Genomic DNA, 18,574 nt, shown 5'->3' on the forward strand with positions numbered 1-18,574 from the left:
AACTTCCCAAGTGGACACTCTTATTTCAGTATAAGAATGCCTTTTTCTGGTTTCGCTTATGTCATTTAGAGCTTGGTCTATGCTACAAAGTTTAGCCAGCACAGCTATGTTGACTTGGAGCCTGGTCCAAAAATCCCCCTTGCTGACATAGCTATGTCAGCAAAAGCCACAGCGTAAATACAACTACGTCGTCGACAGGAAAGCGCCTTTGTCAGCACAGCTAATGTCATTTGAGGAGCTGAAAGCTAGCAGAACTCTTTTGGCCAACATATACATTGCATCTCCACGAAGGGGCTTTGCTAGCATAGCTATACTGGCCAGGGCTCTAGAGTAGACAAGCCTTTAGAATCTGTTTAAGCTCAACTGAAGAAGTTTATCTTAAAAGTTACTCATATCCCAGAACAAGAGTGGCCACGCAGGGGAGTTATACACCTGATAGAACTACTGCAGTTTAAAATATCAGTATAATTATACCTATGTAACTGGTGAATCTTTCCTGTGTAGCTAAACCCTAAGAGCTAGTGTTGTGGTGTGGACAAATACCCACCAAGATTACAAATGAAACATGGCTGGTTCCTGGGTAAGTGCAGGTCTTCAGACTGCATCCATGTAGGGCTACTTTCAGATATATAATTGCCAAAAAGCATCAACAGCATGTCACCATCAAAGCGCATACATCTCAGCTAAAGATGCAGCAAAAGGCACGTTATCCTCCACTCAAGCAGAATATTAACTTAAGATGTGAAACAGATTGTACTTTATTGCTCACTGGACCCTTTTGCAATGCAAATCAACAACTGATCGACAACTCATGGGCTTTAGAAACAGACCCCATGCATGCGTGAGACATAATAAGTTTAGAATTTGGGATATAAGTTCTGGAGAGTAGCAGCCGGTTCAGAAAGGGTTTGCAATTGCTTGTGGATTAGTGCCAAATAATACAAATGACGTACCAAATAGCTGTTTCTAATGCTCTGACCCTTGACAGGTAAAAAGATTCCATACTGTTTAAGAGGAAAACATTGTCAACGTTTTAAAAAAGCCACTTTAGGATACCTAGCCTCTGTCACTAGTACTAGAGATTACAACAAACTGAAAGAATCACATATAATGTATGCCACCAACTATTTTTGGACAGTGAAACTAAACTAGTCAGTTTCTCTTTTTTATTCTACTGCTATTTCCTGCATTGCATGGGAAATGTTTGAGAGACAATCAACTTTAAAATGACTAGAAAGGTCTTTCTAATTTAAGACTTATAAAGAAAGGGGTTAGATAAACCTGTTGTTTTGGGCCTAAGCTACTAGAGTGCTAACAAAAGAGCTGGCAGAGTTAGTTTTTGCCCCTGTGCAAACCCCTTGTGTAGCTGCCTCACACTGGTGCAAGCGAGGCTTGCATTGGTTGCAGCTGCTAAATCTCCTGATTTTATAGTGAGACCCACAATACTTGGCTTTTTTCTCATAGTCAGCTACTGGAGTCATGGGATTGAATGGGAATCTTGGCTTTCATTTTAAAGAAAGAGAGAGAAAAAAAAGTAAGCCCTTGTGGTTTCAGCTAAAAGTTGGAAAGTATGATCTCTAAAGGTTCCAAAACCAGAAGGCAAATAAAGAGAACTCCAAATCTATTATTTTGGAAAGCTCATGATTTCAAGCCAATCTTGTGACTTTTGAATGCATGAGGTTGGCAATGTTGCTGTTATGACAATCCCTTGTAAAGTACAAGGGTAAACCTCCTTGATGCAGTCCCGGTTTTGCAACATGAAGCATGTCTCCATAAGGGTTTGTACTGGTAGAGATTTCCCAATTTTCGACAAATCCTAAAACAGATATGCTGTTACATTCTCCTCCACCCTTCTTTCCCACACGTCTCCCCACTCACAATACACTAATGGACTATGGTACTTTTACTATCCCAATCTGGAATGGAATCTTTGTAGTAGCAGACTCTCACTGCCCAAGAAAAATATGCATAGAACTTTTTGTTATAGCACAAAAGAGCATGACCATGTGTTGTATTCACACTCCTGACCAGTTTCCACAAGCAAGTTTGCCTGTTGCTAGATTTCCTTGCAAATTAAATTCCTGCGGGATTGTTTTAATTAGTTGGTTGTTTTTTCGGGGGGGAAAGGAGGAACACAAGAATAGCCATACTGGGTCAGATCAATGGTCCAACTAGCCCAGTATCCTGTCTTCCTACAGTGGCCAATGGCAAATGCTTCAAATGGCATGAATAGAAAAGGGCAGTCATCAAGTAATCCATCCTGTCATCCAGTCCCAGCATCTGGCAGTCAAAGGCCTAGGGACACCCAGAACATGGGGGTTGCATCCCTGACCATCTTGGCTAATAGCCATTGATGGAACTATCCTCCATGAACTTATCAAATTCTTTTTTGAACCCAGTTATACTTTTGGCCTTCACAACATCCCCTGGCAATGAATTCCACAAGCTGACTGTCCATTGTGTGAAGAAGTACTTCCTTTTGTTTGTATTAATTTCATTGGGTGACCCCTGGTTCCTGTGTTATATGAAGGAGTAAATAACACTTCCTTATTCACTTTCTCCACACCAGTCATGATTTTATAGACCTCTATCATCCCCCCCCCCACACACACACACCCCGGTCATCTCTTTTCCAAGATTAAAAAGACTGGGCCTATTCATCTCTCCTCATATGGAAGTTGTTCTATACCCTTTTTCATTTTTGTTGCCCTTCTGTGTCTCCATTTCTAATATATCTTTTTTAAGATATGGTGACCAGAACTACATGCAGTATTCCAAGTGTGGGCTTATTATGGATTTATATAGAGGCATTATGATATTTTCTGTCTTATTATCTACCCCTTTCCTAATGATTCCTAATATTCTATTAGCTTTTCTGACTGCCGCTGCACATTGAGATGATGTTTTCAGAGAACTATCCACAATGACTCCACAATCTTTTTCTTGAGTGGTAACAGCTAAATTAGACTCCATCATTTTGTATGTATAGTTGGGATTATGTTTTGCAATGTGCATTACTTTGCAATTATCAGCACTGAATTTCATCTGATATTTGGGTGCCCAGTCACCCAGTTTTGTGAGATCCCTTTGTAACTCTTTGCAGTCAGCTTGGGACTTAACTATCTATCTTATATATTAATTTTGTATCATCTTCAAACTTTGCCAGCTCACTATTTACTCCCTTTTTTCAGATCGTTTATGAATATGTTGAACAGCACTGGTCACAGTACAGATTCCTTGGGGACACCACTATTTACCTCTCTCGGTTCTGAAAACAGACCATTGATTCCTACCCTTTGTTTCCTGTCTTTTATCCAGTTACTGATCCATGAAAGGACCTTCCCTCTTATTAAATTTTTTAATTAAATAAATAAAGATATGGAGATATACTTATCTCATAGAACTGGAAGGGACCCTGAAAGGTCATTGAGTCCAGCCCCCTGCCTTCACTAGCAGGACCAAGAACTGATTTTGCCCCAGATCCCCCCTAAATGGCCCCCTCAAGGATTGAACTCACAACCCTTATACCATGACTGCTTAATTTGCTTAAGAGCCTTTGGTGAGGGACCTTCTCAAAGGCTTTCTGAAAGTCCAAGTACACAATACCCCCTTCTCCTCATGTTTGTTGACCCCCTAAAAAGAATTTTAATAGATTGGTGGGGCATGGTTTGTTTGTTTGTGTATCTGATAATTCTCTTCTTTACTATAGTTTCAACCAATTTACCTGATACTGAAGTTAGGCTTATTGGCTTGTAATTGCCCGGATCACCTCTGGCATCACATTAGCTATCCTCCAGTCATCTAGTAAAGAAGACTATTTAAGTGATAGATTACATACCACAGTTTGAGGAAAGAATCAAAAATATGATACGAAATAGTTTACAGCAAGTTTTTCCAGTCCTATGATATTAGTATTTTGCAGAGCTCCAGAACACAGTCAATTTAAAGAAAAAAAACCACACTTCCCTTTGAGTATTTTTGTACTTTTGTTACAAACGATGTCTACAACCTGAGATGCCTGCAGTTAAGAAAGAATAAAGGAAAATAGCACTATTGTGTTCAATTTGTTTATCTGGTACATCTGACAGCATTTTCTGTGGGTTTTTCCAAAGCAAGAGGAGAGAAACATTTGGAAAAAAACTAACTAAGATTGTAAAGATCACAGGAGTTGGCAGGAGGACACAAGGGAAGGTTTAAGCCCTGAAACTACTGCTAGCTTTTTATTTTAGTTGACTCCAGTTCAATTTATGGCATCTTTTAATCCTAAAAGTGCTTTACAAACACTAACAAAATCAACCAACAACCTGAGGTAGGTAATTAATATCACCATTTTAAAGACTTTCTGATACAATTTACATAATTGCTGCTCTGAGTAAAGAGCGGGCAGGCAGGCATCCTTCCCTTCTAGAGCCCAAGTACATCCTCCAGCACCTTGGGTACAAGTTTTGCCAGCTTGCTGAAAGAAGTCAGTGGTCACACCTACTCCAATGAAGCTATCTGACCTAGCCCATTCACTCTCCTACAGCTGTGTTCCTATTGCCCAAGGTGCACTGCAAGTTCATTCCACTATAGGATTCATGTGGGGTCCTTGGACTATCGCTGCTTCTAATATAGGGGAGCAAAGCTCACAGTGCAGCAGGGAGTTGCTGGGTCCACACTACAAAGAGAAAAAACAACGAGGAGTCCTTGTGGCACCATAGAGACTAACACATTTATTTGGGCATAAGCTTGCGTGGGCTAAAAACCACTTCATCAGATGAGAAACTGACACCACAGAAGTTACAAAGGAGTTAAATGTAACCAATTAGAGCAACCTCACACTTGTTTAATTAAAGACTCTGGATGTTTGCTCCCCATCAGCCCAGCTAACATTGAACAGTTTGAGAGCAGTTTCTATGTGACATTATAGGGCTCATGATCAGATCAGAGAGTGCCTCCTGCTGTGGAACCAATTGCCCGATTATGCTTTGTAACGCTCTGAGGTGTGAGCTCTACAAAAATTCTTTGCGTGCTTCCGCTAGTAACACCAAGCGGCTGTTCTAAACCGCAACCGCAAATGCATGTTATTAATGTGACTTAAACTGATCTATCCCCATATTGAATCTGAGATTAAAACAGATGAGGTTTTGCTGCTAATGGCAGGAAATGTTTTGCACCAGTAAATGCGCTTCCATCTGACTCCCATTATTACAACATGCACTCTTAACAAGATATGCAAAAATTACAGCACCTCCATCCATTTGTTTGGCAGCCAATTAAGGGGCTGACAAATATTCGCTCTTCAGGAATAAGACTGGCTTGCTCTGGAGATCTGGAGCTTGAAATGCTATCACCCTTTTCATATGCATAACCCTCTGGATAATGTTCTAGGTACCATGCTCTCTTCTCCTCTCCTAACCTCAGTGGTAAGAAGCAGGGTCAAAAGAATTAATTTTCTCTCTTGGCCATTTATGTGTGTCACCAGCTAGAGCACAGCCACTGGAAAAGCAGTTTGCCACTATCTGGATAATTGGCAGGATAGGAGATGATATAATTAGGAAGTTAAATAGACACCACTCTGCTGACGAGTGTCCATCAACATGCCAGCATTGATCAAAATGAGGCACATTAAAGGCAATGAGCCCTGAGGTCACGCCCACGTTTTATTTATCTTAACTGGCCACAAATAAAATATAGAACAGCCTCCAAGCAGAGGTCTAAAGGAGGCACATTACTACTGATGGACTAGGACAGATCAATACTTAGGACAGGTCACTGGGCATCAGCGATTTGGGTATGCATGCCACACAGTCCTTTCACCTGCTCTCCCAGTTCCCCAGTTGCGGAGGGCAGGAGGTGGACATAAAGATAACCTTGTTTTGTAAATGCTGAAATGCAGACATCTCCTCGCTTTCTCTTTCCCTTGCTCATGAACTGACACAAACCCTTACTCTGCTGTCTGTCTTCTGCATGTCTGCGCTGTCCAGGATTTAAGCGGACATCTTGCTCAGATGGCACCTTTTATATTGTTGCACTCCTTGAGCTTGATTTGCATCTCTCTTACATGGAGGTAAATCAGGAGCAACTCCACTGAAGCCAGAGTTACACTGGGTTAAGCAAAAGAAGAATCAAGCCTCACATGTTTAAGAAATGGATTGTTTTCTGTCTACACTGGAGATGCAAGTACAGTAATGCAAGTAGTGAGGAGTTAATGTTGGCCCTGTTGAGCTTGACTGAATCCTGATATCATACCCAATGTGGACTCTATTACATCAAAGAAAGACCTCTGCAGAATGAGATTTTTAGTGTCAGATAGAGAATCATTTGGAAGCCACCCCTGGCTACAACACCCTTGACCCAGATTTTTACAGCTGTCTTGTACTGCAAGTGACCCGATCAGACGGCCTCCAATTAAATCATTTTTAAAGGTTAATAGTGATGCTTGAGGTTAATAGTTGAAGATAGTTGTAAAAGCTGTGGTTAGGTTTCACTGGTTATTCTGTTTACTTACAATGCATTTAATTCAGCTTGGACAAGGAAACACAGCCAGCTCTGTTATTGTTTATAAAGAAGTCAATTCCACTTTCTGGTTCACATGCACCAGCACAATGGTACGTTTGGCTTGTAAATACCAGAGAATATTTGTTAGAATGTAAGAAAAATAGCACGGAAAATATTACCATTGGCCTTGTGTCTGATAAAACCAAGACTGACACACCCCTCCTCCCCCTCTCCGCCCCCCCCGCTGATTCCCACCCCCAGGACTTCACCTCTGCACAGGGCTGGAAATAAGTACGGGGTGGGCTCAATCTCTAAACCTGTGCCCCCTCCTCCCCACCATGTGGGGCCAGGAATCAGTGTGGGGTGGGCTCACTCTCAATGCTTGCTCCCTCCCCCACCTAGAGCACCAGGTTAGGAATCAGTGTGGGGCTCAGCGCTCGCCAAAGAATATTTTCACCAGTCGCCCATGCCTGACAGTTCCCCATGGATATTTTTCTAGGCTTGCTTTTTTGGAAGGGGGTGGGAAACAATTGTCTGTCTAATTTAATAAATAGGTCTAGACACAGATATGGGCAATAACAAACTACTGTTTTTTATATATATATATAAACATATACATGTGTATGTATGTATGTATGTATGTATATATGTATATACACACACACACACACACACATATATACATACAGAGAGAGAGAGCGCGCGCGCCCGCCCTTGGGTATCAGGTCCTTTGGATGCCACACAGCAGCCTTACTCTGAGATATGGGGGGGTGGGGAGGACTGTTTTAGGGTGAGAAATGCACTTGCCTGGCCAAAGTTTTTCCCCCTTTTATAGTAAGTTACTCAGATAATTTCCTAGCTCAATCCCACCTGTCTGAGGGGTTTAGAGCTTGTTTTCCCTGAACTGTGTTAGTAACATTTTGACTGCCTCATTGGTTTTTATTTTCTAGTTTGCTGATGTGATGACTTTTTGAAGTCTTAATTTAGGCTATTAAAATACATGCACCAGAAAAGCTCATAATCCCTTCAGTGGGCAGAGTTACTGTCACACCAAGGACATTAACAGCAGAGGCCCTTTTTTAATGCTGATGTATATGCATTTCACTTAGCACCTAGACCACCTACATCTTCTTACTCCATGAATTGCAGCATAGGCGCTGACTCTGTGGCTGGAGCACCCACGGGGAAAATTTAGTGGGTGCTCTGCACCCACCGGCAGCCAAGCTCCCCTCTCCTCACCTCCTTCTTCCTGCCCTCCCCCCCCCCAGCGCGCCAGGTTCCCGCTCCTCCCACTCCCTCCCAGCGCTTCCTCCCCTCCTCCCCCTGCCACCTAACAGCTGTTTGGCAGCGCTTAGGACTTTCCGAGAGGGAGCGGGGATGCGGCATACTCAGGGGAGGCAGCGGAGAAGAGGTGGGGCAGGGACTTGAGGGAAGAGGATGGAATGGGGGTGGGCGAGGACGGTGCATGGGTGGGAAGAGGCAGGGCAGGGGCGGGGAGGGGTCAAGCACCCACAGGGCAGAGGGGAAGTTGGCGCCTATGAACTGCAGTGGTCTGGGCTAAGCCTCACCACATATTCAACGGCAAAAACCTACTTTACTGTACTTTTCAGGTTGCTTGGTCTCCCCGTGCAGAATGCTGAGTTCAGCAAAACTCAAATTTCTGAAAACCAGGATAGGCACAGTTAAGGCAGCCCATTCAACCTTAACTCTATCCTCTTTCAGCAATGCCTTAACATGCTCTGTTAACCAACACACACACACACACACACACCCCCCTCTACAGCTGCTGAAATGTACAAGCTCTTCACCTCCTTTTACAGCCCATTCACTCTCACCCACAGGATTCCAGCTAACATTAGTAAAGGACAAAAAAGAAAAAGGTTGCCCACACCACTGTCCCTGTGTTCCCCTGGAGCTGGCAGTAGCCAATGGGAATTATTTGGATTCACTCTGGGTGCAGTCAGCAAACCTTAACTCTGCTTTTCTTGATTTTCAGAAGTTTGAGTGTTACTCAACTCAGCGTTCTGCAAGGGGACGACCTACCACCAAGCAACCTTAACTCGGCATTAACACAGGGCTTGTCTACACTTAAAATGCTACAGCGGCACTTCAGTGAAGGAACTACCTACGCCGTAATTCTCCCATTGACCTTGTGTCGTCTTCAGAACACCTCCCAAATCATGCTGCTGATCAAATGCTCTCCCCCTATTCAATCAAATGCTCTCCCCCTATTCCCCCACTCTTCAGTCCCCAATATCCCGTTCCTCCCAGGAATCTTGCATGTGTCTATTTTTTCCCCAATACTTTGATTACATTCCCCCAATACAAAACTGCCACCATGATTCACAAAACTGTAACTGATGTCAGGTTGCGTCTACAATTCCTTTTATCTTAGGTGGGGGTCTGATTAACTTATCCTTAGATATATTAAATGAAGGGTGAGTTCACAGCCATCAAGAGGTCTGTGATTCATCCAGTAATTAGTGCCTTTCAGTTTAAGAGTACAAGGTAGCACAAGGAAACCTTTTTGGGGGAGCGAGGAGGTGGGGGCACCCAGCCTGTAACTTAGGAACCCACTGGTCAAATTACCCCAAATTTGGATCACTAACAATAAGCCCATGCCCCCCATGAGGCACACCAAATTTCAAAGCAGTAAGAGTTACTTTTCAGATTTTACAGCACTTACAAGAGTAGAATTTAAAGCATATATATTGGCAGGAATTGAAAACCTCTAGCCATTTTTCGGTTTTGGCACATGCACACTGTAAAAATGGGCATTATCTGAAATAACACTCTCAATTCGGGTCACCCAAAGATTTCGAGAGAGCCATGTACTACCTTGGGTAAAACACCAACAGTTTGAGACCATTTTGACCCATAGCTTGTCAATAGTTTGATCACTAGCCCTGTGCAAAAATACATACCTATAAACTTTTTTTAAAATAGCTACTGGGGGCAGGGGCTTGTATCTCCAGAATCCCTGGCTCAAACGATTCCAAATTTGGGTCACTAATCCTATTCTGCATCCTCCTAAAGCACACAAACATTCAAAGAAATCTAACAAAGCATGTCAATTTTAGAGGTCTTAGGTCAACTTTTAAACAGATCTCAGGATGCAACCCTAAGAATAGCGGTGCTCCCTCACCACTATAAATAGTTATATTAGTGAGGCCTAGCTGAAATACAACTTCATGCTCTTGCCGTGATCACTTAGGCTTGGTTATAGCTTGTGCTGTCGTTAAAGAACATGTACCAGCTTTCTGAATAGAGATCAGCCAATCCTCAGTCCCAACTTTCAGCACCCCCTGCTACCTTAGTCCCAGCCTCCCCACAGATTCAGACACGGGCACATATAGACCAAGGAAGAATTTAAAATTAGTACACCAGCTAGTCCCACACTAGTTTTGAATTGAGCTTTGTTTTCTGCACCTGCTTCACCTGAGGAGAGGCTCTGACAATCACAGGGTTTCCACAGTCTTGTACCAGACAGTTTTAATCTGCACCACATTTCTTCAGAGTATCAGCAGGAACAGCTCTTTTGATCATCATAAGCAAGGCCATTCCCTTGATGGCATCAGTAGCCAGATATTGGTTGGGGCAGTAATTCGGCCAGCTGTAATCCTCACCCTATTGGTAAAGCAAACAAAATGGAACAAAGGCTACCTAGCTGCCAACCAGAAAGGGAGGAGGATGCAGATATATTTCAAAGAAATAAGAGATGAAGGAAGTGGCCCGACTAAAGAGAAAGGATGAATTGTGGCCAAGCCAATGGAGGAGGCAATTGAGGAGATCTGGGTGGGACAGTTTTGGGAAACTGCCTATATGAACTTATGAATTTCTGTATGATTTTATGAACTCTATTTTCTTATACGTCTTCCACTAAAGATGGTCACATTAGATTACATCATCCCTGTTGTGTTAAGGGGGGGTGACACATCTAAGCATCTGTCCCTGAATTCAAGTGTCATTAAAGACCATCAGTAATTGATTAACCTTGCCTTAACAGAACAATGGAGACTACTGGCCAAAGACTCTTCATTTGCTGATGACTCAACTTGCTGGCAGCTGCAGCTCAGAGGTCTGATCAGAGAATGGAAAAACCCCAGGGAAGACTATTAAAAGGAATCACTCTCACTAACAAGGAGAGACCAGAAGAGAAGACCTGGCAGGAGGAGTGGCGGGGGTGCAGAAGGATCCTGGATTCCCTTTGAGAGACACTAATACCCAAAGGACTCTCGGGAGGAAACTGAGGGCGGGACTTGAGTGCGTGTGTTTCTTATTCTTCCATAGATCTGTACATCTCTGTGTCATGTCTATGAGCAAAGTGTGTGGGCTTAGAGGTGCCTTTGCAAAGTCTCTGTGTTACTTGCTTTAACTGTCACAAAGTCCCCAAAGAGTGAAACTGTAAAGTAGAGTACACCTCTGCAGATGGCGTTCTGGAGAGGGTATGAGAGCTCTACTAGTGAGACTTGGGTGGGGGGTCCACCCTGATCTTGGGGCTAACGCTGCTGAGTCCACATCCCAAGAAGGCGTACTCACATTGGAGTCTGTACTCCAGGAACGTGCCTGAAAGGCCAGACTCTCAGACAGCATCTGGGTGTTGCTCAGAGTCAGTAAGCTTAAAACACATGGGATCCAAGGTTTGGGTCCAAAACAGCAGCCTGGTGACAGTCCACAAGGGGGAGCTCATCCTGGGCTCCAATACTGGGTTTAATTCATGGCTCTATCACATGCTTCCTTTGGGAACTATAGCCAAATAATATAGTCTCATCTGGTAAATGGGGATAATAAACTTCGATAACCTCACCTAGGTGTGTGAGGATAAATCCATAAATGCTTTGGATATGCTCAGATACTACAGTAACAGTGGCAATCTAAGTGCCTAGATGGAATCTAAATACAGGACTGGTGAGGATGGACAACCATGTCATGGAGTTGGAATCCAGATCAGTAGACAAGTTGTTTAGTTTTGCAGTAATCAGAGCACACATCCTCAACTGAGACCTGAAGGGGTCACTGGTTAATAACATGTACTGCAGAATCCTTGGAAGACGGGTGCCATAAGAACAAAAACTCCCTTGAAGTGCAGGAGGTTGACATTATACCCATTTTTACAGATTGCTAAAAACTAAGACAGACTAAGGCCACAGTTTTCAAAAATATATTCTTGTTTTGGGTGCCTCCATTTTTGGCCACTCAGTTTTTGACCTCTAAGACCCAATTTTTGGAGCTAAGAACATAGGAACAGCCAGACTGGGTCAGACCAATGGTCCATCTAGCCCAGTATCCTGTCTTCTGACAGTGGCCAATGCCAGGTGGTTCAGAGGGAACGAACAGAACAGGGCCAATGACCAATCCCTTGCAATCCAGTCCCAGCATCTGTCAGTCAGAGGCCTAGGGATACCTAGCCTAGAGCATGGGGTAAGCATACCTGATCATCTTGGCTAATAGCCACTGATGGACCTATCCTCAATGAACTTCTCTTTTTTGACTCCAGTTACAGTTTTGGCCTTCACAACATCTCCTGGCAATGAGTTCCACAGGTTGAATGTGTGTTGTGTAGAGAAATATTTTTTTCTTGTTTGTTTTAAACCTGCTGCCTATTCATTTCATTGGGTGACCCCAGGTTCTTGTATTATGTGAAGGAGTAAATAACACTTCCTTATTCTCTTTCTCCACACCATTCATGATTTTATAGACCTCTATCATACTCCCCTACCTTAGTCATCTCTTTTCCAAGATGAATAGTCCCAATCTTTTTAATCTCTCCTCATACGGAAGCTGTTCCATGCCCTTCATCATTTTTGTTGCCCTTTTCTGAACATTTCCCATTTCTAATATACTGTATCAGCTTTTTGAGGGAGCTGCTGGTGCTCAGCACTTCTGGGGGTGGAGAACAAACACGCTTTTGACAACTCAAACTGAGCATCCACATGACTGGACATTTGGGCTAAATAACTTTCCCAGTTCTGCAACAGGTTTGTTGCAGGGTCTTGGGCAATGTACCCAGGAGTCTGGCTTCTCGCCTTATGAATTAAACCAGAGGGCATTATTTCATATAGCAGAATAGACAATAGAGCAACAAAAATGAAAAAATGGGGGAAACTATCGAGAAAAATTGTTTCCCCCCCCCCCATCAAGTAAAGAAGAAATGGAGCATTCATTTTCTAACATAATAAAAAAGTAAACATTAAGAATCTGAATAAATAAGTAAAACTATATACTTGCTTAAATAAATGTGTATCTTCCTGACTAGCAAAAAGAAGCACCAAATTTAGTGTAAAGGCTGTATTAAGTGGCAAACCAATGCCTTTTAATTGTTACCAACCAATGAGAATCAGCCTCTCTTTAGGAAAATAACAAAAGTACAAATGCAAAACACAATTACAACTGATTATTTAAATCAAGGTTTCCTGCTCGCTGATTTAAATCATGATTAAAATTGGTGATTAAAAAAAAATTCACTCCACTCTGGCCTCTGCATAACCTCACCACCATTAGACCAAGCCCCTTCTCCACAGACTGTACCGTCTAAAACAGCTTCCTTGTCTCTCCACTTCTTCAAATCTCAGCTGAAGGAATCTTTTCTCCCACTTCTTAATCTTGCTCCCCTTGTTAACTCCATATTCCAAATATGCATGGAACAGTTTTATTTTATACAACATCTTTCATACATGAAATATTTATAGCCTCTCTAAACATTGCCACTGAGTCAGAGCAGCAGAGTCAGAATAAGTGTATGAAGAAACTGTCAAGAAAAGCACAGACCCCTCAACGCTGGAGCCACATTGGCAAGTGGGATTTCAATCTTCATCAAGGGGCCCAAAATGTTTCTTCCCCCCATCCCCCACCCTTGCCTTACACAGAGAGGCATGAGCTAGGTTATAAACAAGGCTATAGAGTAATTGTGGGGAGGGAGGGGTGCGCAGGGGAGAGAATGTGGTGTGGAGTGGGGGAAACAGCATATTTAGACTAGGTCTAAAACTGAGGGAGCTGCCAGTTCACCCACCATCATCACCTGCCCCCTTCTAGATTTTGAGCATTAGAGGCATGTGTTGGCTCCCTTACCTTCTGCTCCAATAGACACCAGCTTCACTCCTTTGCTAGCGATGAAATCCAGGGCCTTGTTCACATTGGAGATTTTGTGCACTCGCATTTTGCCTCTTTCAGGCTTAGCCAAACGTTCACCTAGCCAGAAAGGGGGGAAAGAAAATACAAAACAAATTCGGAACTGCTCCATTCCACTCTCCCCACCAACAGCCCAAGTAGGCAGATCTAATAAGATAATCCCAACGCTTGATTCAAGTCACACATGTTCTTGCCCTCAGCAGTGAAGATACAGCACACGATCTATTTGGTCACTTCCTGGGGATTCTAATAACACTGCTCTACAGCCAAAATGCTTCTGAAATAAATGTAGTCAAACTTTACTAATTCTGGGTCACTGAGAACGAAAATGATGCTTAAAATTGTTGACTGGCTCTAGTTTTCAAGATATGCTATTGGGTCAGTATATACGACCCTTGACTTGGGAATGGCGGAGGATAAGTGAGTTATAAAGGGAAGGGATCTCAATTTAAACCAGAAATGACTAAAATACATCTTTGACTGGATCTATGAATAAATCTATGACTGGGTTTGGACAGTACTTGCATTTTAGGCAAAACAATGAATGATGCAATCTGAAGCTGGTATTGCGTCATACATGATATGAATTGCATCATGTTATTCCTAGAAGTCATGGATGATGCAATCATAAAGAAGCTTAGATCACTCTGCTGAACAAATTGCCCTATATCAGCTCTAGAAATCATACAGTGTCGTGCTCTCTTATTTGTCAGTGTTTGATTTTGCAAAGGGACACATTTCTGTTTAGCCAAAGTGAGCAGAGATGCCTCGTACTTGTGTGAACAGTGCAGATAACTTCTGCTATGTTTGTGGTGAAGTGACTTTTGCATCACAAAAGCGCAGTATAACCACTATGGTTAAGAAAGCCTATCACCTTTATTTTGGCTGCAAAATTGGAGATCAGGACAAGAGGTGGGCCCCACACGTATGCTGCAACACTTGTGCAACAAATCTTCGCCAGTGGTTGAACAGGAAAAGGAAATCTATGCCTTTTGCAGTGCCAATGATTTGGAGAGAGCCAACAGATCATACCAGCAATTGTTACTTCTGCATGGTGCCTCCAGTTGGGAAAGGTGTGTCAAAGAAGAAAAAGTGGACTGTGCATTATCCAAACATTCCATCAGCTATACGCCCAGTTTGTTTCATAATAAATTTTATTTATATAACCCTTTTGCTGATTTTTAAAGTGTTACATAAACAGGACAGGTGAAATATTATTATGTAAAGCAACCATAAACACATGAAAAGACCTAGGTTTACAATTTATAATTAAAACTCTACTATCTACACAATATACATAGACATAAAATGCAAAAACTTAAATATCTTAGAAACAGTAGCCAATCAGTTGTTTTAATTGTCATATTTGAATTCAGCACATCAAAATACATTATAAATAGCACATTTTATCTCTGAAGCAGACGACTTCTCAAAAATTGTAGACCAGTGTAATTGATGCACTTTGCTGACCCCTCCCCACAGCAAATACAAAGAGCACCCTTGAAGAGACTGAGGGGAGGGGAGTATTACCATTACCACACCTCAGGCAGTTATTGGACTAGGCCACTCCCCAAAACCTTTGATGCATGCTCTGGAGAGCCTATCAATCATAAATTACAGTAACTGGTCTGTGCACCAAAACTTGCTTCCCTATGTACCAGGTCAGGATCTGAACTCCGGGAAGGACAGGGCAGTCTCTCATGAAACCTCTCTGCCACGGAACTCACTGCTGCCAAAGATCAGATGAGCCCAAGCCTCGCCTTTTTTAGGACACGGTGTGAGACTCATCTTTCTGCAGGCTTTGTGCAGCTAGGTGCTGAATGACCACGTCTGCATACGCCAGAAAGGAAAAATCATCTGGATTTCTCCTCTTCTGTGAGAAGCCTGTGTGTGGCAGAGGTGGGCTTGGCAAAATTTGATTATTTTTTTCTAATTTTGACAAAAATTAGCTATTTTTATTTAAGAGGTTTTTTTCTTCTATTTGTAACTATTTTTATAGTTCTGTGGAGTAGCACTGGGGTTGGGATTAGGGCAGTGCTGACAGCGGGGCTGCAGGAGGCTCCCTATATGGCTGAGGAGCCCAAGACCCCAGGGCTCAAGGTGTGGGGAGACTGTGGTCATCCTGCCCCAGCAAAGCAGAGACCTGTGGCCAGGTCTGTAAGTAGGACGATGAGCCCCCAGCTATCTCGCTGTTGAACAGTTCCTGCCTGGGGACAGTTCCAACACTCCTGGCTGGTGAGTGAGCGAGCAGGGCCCCCTGCATGGCTGTGATGCTGAATCCCTGCAGGGAAAAGGTGCCGGGAAGGCTGGGTCCTGGCGGGGCATAGCAGAGAGCTGTGGCTGCAAAGAGGAGGACTAGGCCACAACTGTGGGGAAGGCCACCAGTCTGCTGAATGGCTCCTGCCTGGGTACATTCACCAGCCAGCCAGGGACAGCGACTCCGAGTCCTCACGGTCCTGTCTGAGGGGGGAAGGGAAGAGAGATATCCTTCCCAGAACCTTGTGGCTGTGGGGATCTGGTGTCAGCGGCACCCAGTCACTCCCCAGCTGGGAACCTCAGAGCTCTCCCTGGGCAGAAACTGTTCAGCAGTGGGCTGGCCTTCCCCTGTGCCTGGGGGCTCATCCTCCTCCTTCCAATCCTGCCCAGTGGTCTCTGCTCTGCCCCATCAGGACCACTGCCTACTCTCCCCTCATTAACCCCGTCCCCCATTCCTGCTGGGAGCCTCACTGTCCTACTACCCCCACCCCAAGAAGCAGCAAGCTGAGAGAAAAAGAGCAGCAAAGGTGGGTCCTCCAAGCTTGCCTAGAAAGGAGACTCTGCAGTTGCAGTTTCACAACCCACACAGACCTGATCCTCCAAGGGCTAGAGGGGCTAGCAACAGACAATCAGGGCCCTACTTGGCCAGATAAAAGGAGCTGCCTGGGCTTAGCAGTTCAGTTTCTCACTAGGACCAGAGGAATGGTCCTCTCTGGCCAGAGGAACTTGAGGGACAACTGGAGTTTGTTTTCTGGATGCATTTTGCATAGCTGGGTTTGCAGGAAGAGAAAGGACCTAAGAATCTTAACCCTGAGATAAGGGTGAAGCTAAAGGGGCCAGAGAGGCAGAGAACCAGGGAAGAAGCAGCAATGAATTGAATCAAGCTGCGTGTGGCTGCTGTTTAGAGAGCCCCTGCGTGGGAACCTGGAATAGTGTGTCGGCCTGGGTTCCCCTCCTGGCCACAGATAAAGTGTCAAACCCCTACAGGGGGTAGGGCTTATTTGCGAGCCTGAACAAAGGGCTGAATTTAAAGAGTGCAGACCAGGGGCTGAAGACCCTAGCAAGAGCAAATAGACTGTTTATTGGACTCTAATACCCTGGAAAGGGTTCATTTGGACTTTGACTTGGCTGGAGGGGCAAACCTCTGAAGACCTGCCAAGGTTGGCTGGAAGCCTGCAGGAGGCACCAGAGGCGAGAGGACTACAATACTGCACCCAGCTGCAAGGAGATGCTCAAGAGGTGACTGCCCTTTCACGGGGAGCAGCACAGCTCTTTGGCCTGGTCCCCACTAAGCCCCCACTTCGGACTAAGGTACGCAAATTCAGCTACGTTAATAACGTAGCTGAATTCGAAGTACCTTAGTCCGAACTTACCGCGGGTCCAGACGCGGCAGGCAGGCTCCCCCATCGATGCCGCGTACTCCTCTCGCCGAGCTGGAGTACCGGCGTCGACGGCGAGCACTTCCGGGATCGATCCGGGATCGATTTATCGCGTCTAAACCAGACGCGATAAATCGATCCCAGAACATCGATTGCCTGCCGCCGGACCCTCCGGTAAGTGTAGACGTACCCTTTGACAAGAGCAAGTAATCTCTACTTGGATGGGGCTGGATCTCACAGGGAACACCAACTTCTGACTTGAGTAGAGCTCGGAGAATACTCTAAAAAAGTCTTTGGAAGATATTCTTCTGAAGTAGTTTGCTTCAGGTATATTTGTGGCCCTTTTGATTGGCTTCCTGTGAATATTCACACGATCCAGTTTAACTGGCATTCATAGAAAAAAAAAAAAGGCTCACACATGAACTCAAACTGAATTTTAATATATCCTATAAGCACTCACACCAGAAACCTAATTAGTTAGGTACATGTCACCAATCACCTAAGCAGAACTATCCAAACGTCAAAGAGAGTCACAGAGTTCAAAAAATTGCAAGAGATTTTACATTCAGAACTAGTTTTAGCAAGTTGTGGAACATCCACAAAGAGATAAAAGTGCAAATCTGGTTAAGTTATTTGTTAGTCTTTATTCACTCAGTTCATTTCTCGTTCCAAAGACTACTCCTAAGGCCCAATCCTGCACCATTTAACTCAATGGGAGCAGGATCAGACTCAATATCACTAGGTTTAATGGGGGAGGGAGAGAAGTTATTTTTTCATGAACTCTTCTGCCCCATTGAAGAAAGATGTGTTGTTTCTTTAAAAAAAGTTTGGAAAGGTGAAGGGGGAAAAGCAGCAGATTACTTCAATGGGCATTCCCTCCCTCTGCCAGAGAGAAAAATTATTTTATTCCCAATTATAATAATTGTTTCTATTATTTATTGCAGGCCTGTTTCTTTTTACCTGACAATCAAGAAGAGAGACACTCATCTTAACCCTACGGCGTAAACAAGTTTCTTTACCTAAATTACTACCGCCAACTTAGATTTAAAAAATTATCTCGCTTTTAATAGTCTACAGCAGTGGTTCTCAACCAGGGGTACAGGTACCCCTGGGGGTACGCCAACTCATCTAGATATTTGCCTAGTTTTACAACAGGCTACATAAAAAGCACTAGCAAAGTCAGTACAAACTAAAATTTCATACAGACAATGACTTGTTTAAACTGCTCTATATACTATGCACTGAAATGCAAGTACAATATTTATATTTCAATTGATTTATTTTATAATTATATGGTAAAAATGAGAAAGTAAGCATTTTTTTCGGTACTA

The 18,574-nt window shown here is 43.6% G+C and overlaps 1 protein-coding gene across 1 annotated transcript in view; it reads right to left on the reverse strand.

Annotated features, from left to right (window-relative positions):
- LOC115271199 (alpha-actinin-1-like) overlaps positions 1-18,574 on the reverse strand; it is an 87,988-nt gene that overhangs the window by 4,071 nt on the left and 65,343 nt on the right. The window contains exon 3 of the mRNA XM_029911407.1: positions 13,549-13,668. Within this exon, the coding sequence (XP_029767267.1) occupies positions 13,549-13,668 (120 nt within the window). The remainder of the gene's footprint in view (positions 1-13,548; positions 13,669-18,574) is intronic.

The sequence above is a fragment of the Terrapene carolina genome, unplaced genomic scaffold (genome assembly GCF_002925995.2).
Source record: "Terrapene carolina triunguis isolate 2854851 unplaced genomic scaffold, T_m_triunguis-2.0 Scaffold96, whole genome shotgun sequence".
Taxonomy (NCBI): Eukaryota; Metazoa; Chordata; order Testudines; family Emydidae; genus Terrapene; species Terrapene triunguis.